The following is an 8326-nucleotide window of genomic DNA, read 5'->3' on the forward strand; positions in this document are numbered from 1 at the left end:
CATAAGATCATGTATTCTAGAGCGAACCAGTCAGTCCTGCCAGAATTAGATTGACTGCAACTCTCTCATTTCCATTGGATTACAGTTTTAAGAATGGTCATTTGGATGATGCAGGTTTGCATTGTGAAAATAAGGAATAATAATCCCCTACCCTCATTAAAAGTGTAGAATAAGTAATAAATTTTTAACTGTAATATGAATATGATTGCAGATGAAGTATCTATATTCAAACAGATTTTAGTACTTATAAAGCAAACGGCCCAGTTAATTATTATAAAAAAGGATGGAATATAAGAGATGTCAGAAACTCAGTGCACAGTGACTGCGAAGTAAGCCAATGACATTTTATCAGCAAAACCATCTGCAGATAAGCAAATAATAATATAAGAACCAGAAACAAGAGTATGTCATCTGGCACTTCAAACTCACTCTGCCACTCAATAATATCATGGCTAATTTTTTCATGACCTCAGTTCCACTTACCCAGCCTCTCACCATAACCACGAATTCCCTTATTATTCATTCAAAAAATAATCTACCTTCGCTTTAGAAGCATTCAGTGAAGAAGCCTCAACTACTTCACTGGGCAGAGAATTCCACAGATTCACAACCCTCTGGGTAAAGAAGTTCCTCCTCAATTCATACCTAAATCTAGTCCCCTTAATTTTGAGTTTATAGTCTCTTGTTCTAGTTTCACCAGCCAGTAGAAACAAGCTCCCTGCTTCTATCTTATCAATTCCTTTCGTAATTTTATGTTTCTAGAAGATCCCCTCCTCATTCTTCTAAATTCCAGTTAATATAATCCTGGTCTATTCAGCCTTTCCTCAAAAGCCAATCCTCTCAACTCTGGAATCAACCTAGTGACTGTCCTCTGCACCCCTTCCAGTGCCACTGCATCCTTTCTCAAGTAAATAGACCAAAACTGCATGCAGTACTCCTGGTGTGGCTCACCAACACCCTATACAGTTGCAACATAACCTACTTGCTTTTAAACTCAATGCCTCCAGCAATGAAGGACAAAATTCCATTTGCCTTCTTAATTACTTGTTGTACCTGCAAACCAACCTTCTACGACTCATGCACAAGGACACTCAGGTCCCTCTGCACAGCTGCATGCTGCAATATTTTACCGTTCAAGAAATAGTCCCTTTTCCTGTTATTCCTACCAAAACGGATCACTTCACATTTATCAACATTGAATTCCATCTACCAGATCTTTGCCCACTCACTTAAAAGTATCTATATCCCTCTGCAAACTTCCAGAGTCCTCTGCACACTTTGTTCTACCACTCATCTTAGTGTCATCTGAAAACCTTGACACACTACACATGGTCCCAACTCCAAATCATCAATGTCATTACAAACAACTGGGGTCCTGGCACTGATCCCTGAGGCACACCAATGCTGGCGAATCAGAAAAGTACACATTTATACCCACTCTTTCCTTCCTGTTAGATGACCAATCCATGTTCCATGCTAGCACACTGCCTGTAATGCTTTGCAGCTTTATCTTATGCAGCAACCCTTCGTGCAGTGCCTTGTCAAATGCCTTTTAGAAACCCAGATACACATCTACTGGGTCCCCATTCACTGTACTCATAATGTCTTCATAGAATTCCAGCAATTTAGTCAAATGACCTACCTTTCATGAACCAATGCTGTGTCTGCCCAATGGGCAATTTTTATCTAGGTATCTTGCAATTTTCCCATTACAAAAGTTAAGCTAACCAGCCTATAATTCCCCACCTTTTGTTTACAATTCTTTTTCAAACATTGGCTGTTTTCCAATCTGCTGGAACTGCCCTAGAGAACAACAAATTTTAGAAAATTAACACAAGTGCATTTGCTACTACTCCCACCATCTCTTTTAGTACCTGTGGATACATTCCATCAGGGAAGAAGACTTGTCTACCTTCTGGTCCATTAGCTTGCCCAACGCTACCTCTTTCGTGATAATGATTATGTCTAGGTCATCACCTACCTTCGTCACTTCGTCATCAATTACTGGCAAGTTATTTGTGTCCTCCACTATGAAGACTTATTAAATCGCTGCTCTGATCCTCTAAAGGACCAATGTTTACTGTAGCCACTCTTTTTTGTTTTATATATTTATAGAAAATTTTGCTATCTGTATTTATAATTTGAGCTAATTTAGTCTCATCATCTATCTTACTTTTCTTTATAGCCTTTTATTGCGGCTTTCTGTTAACCTTTAAAGTTTTTCCAATTTTCTAGTTTCCCACTGGTCTTTGCCTCTTTGTACACCTTATCTTTCAATTTGACTGCCTTCCTTATTTACTTAAATGTTGATGGCTGATTACCTCTTTTCCTACAGTCCTTCCTTTTCGCTAGTATATACTTTTGCTGAGTACTTTGAAAAAATTGATTTGAAAGTCCTCCACTGTTCCTCAACAGTCCCACAGTAGAGTCTTTGCTTCCAGTCTACTTTAGCCAACTCCTATTGGCTAAATCCTATTATAGTGTCCTTTGTTTTAGCACAGGACCCTGGTAGTAGATTTTATCTTATCATTCTCCAACTGCATTCTAATCTCAACCATACAGTGATCGCTCCTTCCAAGAGGATCCCTAACTATGAGATCATTAATTATTCCTGTCTCATTACACAGGATCAGATATAGGATAGCTTCCTCCCTTATCAGTTCCATTACATATTGTTCAAGAAAGCTGTCATGGATACATTCTATGAACACCTCCTCAAGGCTGCCTCAACTGACACAGTTCGGCCAATCCACACGTAGACTAAAACCCTCCACGATAATTAATTACTGTACGATTTTTACAGACAGTAGTTCCTTCTTAGTTTATTGCCCATCCCAATATGTTGTTATTATTTGGTGGCCGATAGAATTTTTAATTTCCACCCAAATTGATTCAATCTAATTCTCCTCAGAACTTTTATCATCTCTCACTACCACCCTGATGTCATCCTTAAACATCATCTCCCTTACCTTCCTGTCTGTCCTTCCAAATAGTCTGATATCCCTGGACATTTAATTCCCAGTCGTGACCATCCTGCAACCATGTATCCGTAATGGCTACTAAATCATACTCATTCATGTTATTTTGTGCTGTTAACTCATCCACTTGTTTCGAATGCTACGAGCATTTAGGCAAAGAGACTTTATGCTAGTTTTTATACATTCTTTTGAATTCTCACATTCTACATTAATAATATCTCCCCCATTTTCCTTCCTCTTAACTTCCTTCACAGTCCTCGATGTGGTTAAACCCTCCTGCATAAATGTTAAACCGCTGTTTCCTTTTCTATTTACCATTTATATGTCCCGTCACTTTCCTGTTCCCTTCCCCCCATTTCATTAGTTTAAAGTCCTAATGACCATCTTACTTATCCTTTTCACTAGAATACTGTTTCCAGATCGGTTCAGGGAGAGACCATCCCCACAGTACAGATTTCTCCTATTCTAAAACTGATGTTAATGTCCCATGAAATGGAACCCCTTTCTCACACCTTTCCTTTAGCCACGTGTTTACTTCCCTAATTTTCTTATCCCTATGCTAATTTGCATGCGGCTCAGGTAGTAAACTAAAGATTATTATCCCTTGAGAACCTGTTCCTTAATTTCCTCCCTAGTGCATGATAATCCCCAACAGGTCCTCCTTCCCAAACTTGCCTATGCTGTTTCTCCCAACATGGACCAAAACAACTGGATCCTCGCCCTCCTGTTCCAATATCCTTTCAAGCCGGTTAAAGACGTCCCTCACCCTGGCACCAGGCAGGCATCACACCATGCAAAGGATGCTATCGATGCCCTAATTATAGAAGCGCAGTTGTGTTTTACTGCCTGGTATTAAATACCAGGCAGTAAAACACAACAGCGCTTCATGGGAGGCTGCACTGATGATGTTACCCAACAGGGTAATGAAAAGTCTATGGAACAAACCAGCTTGATGAATTTGAAATACTAAATCTATCAGGTGTAACCATCTCCTGTAACAAAACGTCCAGGTACTTCTCCTCCTCCCGGATGTGCTGCAGTGTTTGAAGCTCAGATTCCAGCTCATCAAATCTGAGCTGAAGATTGTCCAGCAACCAACAGTTGCTGCAGATTTGGTCACTGCAGTTCGCAATGGGATCAACCAGCTCTCACATCATACAGCTACAGCACATCATCTGTCTAACCATCTCTACCTTTAATTAAGTTATTAGTTACTTAATCCCAGTTAGTTAATTTATTTATTAGTTCTGGAGTATCCTTTCTAAATTTAGGGCAGATTTCCCATCAGCCAATCAGGTCACAGCTCTCCTATGATGTCACCTTTCCAGTTAGAGTTCAGTTACTCCAGGAAAGAACACCATGAATGCCTGAGGTAAGTTAGATTTATACTTACTGTGCTCCAGGTGGTCCTCTCCCTGCCCAATGCTAACTATGAATGAAAAAATATGAGCAACAAATTGTACTGTCACTACATCAGAAGGTATTATTTTATTTATGAATTATACATAGGCTTGAAATTTCAGACAGGAGTCTTCCTGTGTATTTTTGTCATTGGTATGTTTTTCAGCTGCCTGCCATTTTTGTTTGGGAGTGAGAATGCTGAATGTGTGGTAATATTGCCTCATAATCTGCCCCCACTACCGATTTAAGTTTGTGTTACTGCACCAGTAACCAACAATATTAAACTCAATTCTTACCTGTTCTACATCTGATTTTCCTCACTCCACGACTGGCAACTATGCCTTCTGCAACATATAATCCCGACTCTCAGAAGCAGTAATATTAAACCCCTTTGCCTCTCTAACCAAAATTCTGATCATCTGTCCTAATACCACCTATGTGTCATAATTTATTGATTAAAATTCCAGAAATTTTACTGAAGTAATAGAAATGTAAGCAGTTGCAGTATACAGGAATAAGTTGTTTGACATTAGGTTTGAAGCTTTAAATGTCAAAACACAAATAACGAAAGCAACTGTTCACTGCAATTGGCAATAAATGTACTTGGTGTTTCAGAAGATGGGCAGTGAACTGGTGTTCATATCAACAACAATATGAATGTGAATATACTGTGTAAATGCTATACTGCAAGAAAACAGGAAAGAGAGAAAACAGAACTACGAGTCTGACAAACATCAGGTCATAATTTTTAGAACTCATTATCAAGTCAGTGCTAACACAGCACTTACAAAATCATACATCTAAATGATGCCAGATGTTTGTTGTCTTATGGTATGCATTGAAATTAAACTGGATGTTTATTATCTTCAAAAACCAGACTAACTGGTCAACATGACTATACATGCAAGCTAAAAGCTGGTTAGAAACAGAGATACGATACTGTCACAAACTCTATCCATAAATGCAAAGACACCAAAGATACTTCAGTGACAAGAGAAATTTCTGAGTTTCAAATTTTGATTGCTCTTTTGGTTAAAAAAACAAATATTGACAACAGCTAAAAATAAGGTTCTCTTCCCAATCTCAAACTGCAATAAACAGTACAAAAGCAAACCTTTACCAACAGGTTACAGTCCATGCTTTGAGTATGTGGTCCAGCCTATGAAACTATATCTTAAGAAGAAATCTATGGTTGAGGGAGGACGCAGAGAAATTTAGTAGCAGAGAAATAATTTCAAAAGATTACTGTAGTAATTTATAGTAATCTAGAGTCCTGGACTAATAGTCCAAAAAAAACAAGTTCAAATCCCTGAGTGGCATTTTTAGATTTCAAAATTAATGCTTTTCTTTTATAGAACCAAAAACAGAATAAGCTTGATACCATCAGCCAAGCATTGAAGCCACCGGATTGGCTTAAACATGTATCGAAACTGCCTTGTAGTATTCTCCAATCTCAGGCTGAAATGGTAGACTCTTAGCAAGCCATTCAGTGGCTTTAGTTCATGTAATTGACTATAACCAGTTAACCTTTAACTACATTTCCTCCTCGTTCTAATTTGTACCTATGCAGCACAGGCCCTGACCCTGACCTAGAACGTCAACAATGACCCAGCTGACGTCAATGGCTGTAAGTTTCTGGCTTAAGAAGTCTATAACCTGAAACAGCAAGCATGTTGGCAGTAGGCTTCTTTTAAAACGGCACTAGTATGACCAAGTGTTATCAAAATGGTCAGGCTACTGGCACAGCGTTGAGCTGCTATCATCCGGGAAACAAAAGTCAAAGTAACTTAACTTTCTTCTATAGAACTTAGTACCATATTTCTTGCACGTTGTGATATGCTCTGGTTAGAAATGATATGGTGAGAAACCATGGCCCTCAATGCCCTAGAGCTTTAAATGGACCAAATTACAACTCCAACTAGCATTGTGTGGAAAGACAGCTTGTGTATGAGAGGGCCAAAAGATAGCATCTTGGTAGAATACCAGAGACCCAGACAAAGAGCCATAAAAATTCTTTGAATTTCATATAAGGTAGGGGATTACTAAACTCACCTTGTTTTTCTTACTTTATCCAGGGACCAGCGCTGAAATGTCAATATGCAAGATAAGGGTCAGAAAGTAGAAAACAACACATGACACCAGAAATTGCCCAAGCTGCAGCAATATTTGGTCAAGGATTTGAGGATATCCTGACGAACAACACTTGTGAAAGGAAAAACTGAAGAGATCATGTATCACACTTTCTATAAATCTATTCTTTCATGGGATGTGGGTGTAATTGGCAAGGTCTGTCTGTCCATTTCTATCACCCTCAAATTCAGTGCCTTGCAAGGCGATTTCAGACAGCACCACATTGCTGCGAGTCTGGGTCACAAATAGACCGGAGAAGGTGAGGACAGCAGATTTCCTTCATCTGCCTGAAAGTATATTCATAAGTAGGAAGGACTGTTATTATAATAGTTACCATTGCTGAGAATAGATTCCAAATCCAGATTTCAGTAATTTATTTAAACTCCACCACTTGTAAGAGTTGCATCCACCTTTGGCAAGAAAATTAGGTGCAGTCACACACACATGCTTCACAACCTGGCTCAGGCTCCTGCACTTTTCACACAGATGCTTAGTCCTGAGTTAAACACTGCACAAAACAAAATCCAAAGAACTAATGAGATTGGAAAGTAGAAACGTTGCTGGGAAAACTCAGGCGGTATGGCAGCCTCCGTGGAGAGAGAAACACAGTTAATGTTTCGGGGTCCAGTTCTTCAGATCTCCGAAAGGGTCAGTGGATTTTCCTAGCAAGTTCTGATTTTTGTTTCGAAGTACTGAGTCTGTTTTCGTTGATGGTGGGACGGCTCCCCGCTGCCGGGATCAGTGTCCTTCCCGTCCAGGATTGCTGCACTGCTGAGCTCCTGGCATTGTGTGATTTCCCCCAAACCGACCCGCTGGGTCTCAAGACTCATCCCCATCCCTTCGCCGCTGGATCCCAGAGCCGTCCAGATCGCTTCGCCGCTGGATCCCAGAGCCGTCCAAATCCCTTCGCCGCTGGATCCCAGCGCCACTCGATCCCCGCGCCTCTGGAATCCCAGGGCCACCCCGATCCCCGCGCGGCGGAACCCCAGGGCCATCTCGACACCTGCACCGTTGGATCCCAGGGCCAACCCGATCCTTGTACCACTGGATCCGAGGTCCATCCCGACCCCCACAGCACCAGATTCACGCACCTTTCCCGATCCCCGTACCGCACTCACCCCCTACTCCCAGGTTGACCTTCTTAGGGTGCGTGTCTGCTTTGAAGTCAGCCGTTAACTTGAAGACGACAACAGGCGCCGCGAGCGGTACCGCAGCGAAGAGCGATGAAGAGCACGCCATGATGCACAGGCTGTGCGAGGCGGATGGGGGGATGTAGAGTGAAGAAGCACAATTCCACAAGCAACCGCCGCCGCTCGCGCTGCCAATGACCTTCAGCGCACGCAACCAAACCTGCTGGCAATCTCTGTGATGTCACTGGTGACTGACAGTTCGTTCACACAATCAGCGCCAGGAATTTAGAAGCTCCCCTCGTGTGATTAGCTAACTGTAACGAAATGAGGCGGGGCTTCCAAGCTGGGTTGCATTGCCCCGCGTTGTATTCTGGGTTTTGCCAGGTTTCTGCCCTCTACGTTATGATTTCTCTGGTGTTCTAACGGAAACTTGATTTCTCTGCTGAAAGACTAACTACGAAGAAAACGTAAGATGCTGGAAGTCTGAACCAAAACGGAAATTGTTGTAGAAATTTAGCAGGTCTGATAACATCTTTGAAAAGAAAACAGTGCCAGTGTTTCAGGCCCAGTGACCAAGGGTTCAAACTTCATTTCTCTGTTGGCTCAACAGATTTGGATAAACAAGGTCTGATTAAGAATAGTCAGCATTGATTTGGAAAGTTAAACCAAGGTAGGACTTAGGTAGTG

At 41.2% G+C, this 8326-nt stretch overlaps 1 protein-coding gene across 1 annotated transcript in view; it reads right to left on the reverse strand.

The window, feature by feature from the left end:
• Nucleotides 1-7874, reverse strand: part of got1 (glutamic-oxaloacetic transaminase 1, soluble) — a 57426-nt gene extending 49552 nt beyond the window's left edge. The window contains exon 1 of the mRNA XM_059652976.1: nucleotides 7628-7874. Coding sequence (XP_059508959.1) covers nucleotides 7628-7748 — 121 coding nt within the window. The 5' untranslated portion in view covers nucleotides 7749-7874. The remainder of the gene's footprint in view (nucleotides 1-7627) is intronic.
• Between the last annotated feature and the right edge of the window lie 452 nt (nucleotides 7875-8326).

The sequence above is a fragment of the Stegostoma tigrinum genome, chromosome 20 (assembly GCF_030684315.1).
Source record: "Stegostoma tigrinum isolate sSteTig4 chromosome 20, sSteTig4.hap1, whole genome shotgun sequence".
Lineage (NCBI taxonomy): Eukaryota > Metazoa > Chordata > Chondrichthyes > Orectolobiformes > Stegostomatidae > Stegostoma > Stegostoma tigrinum.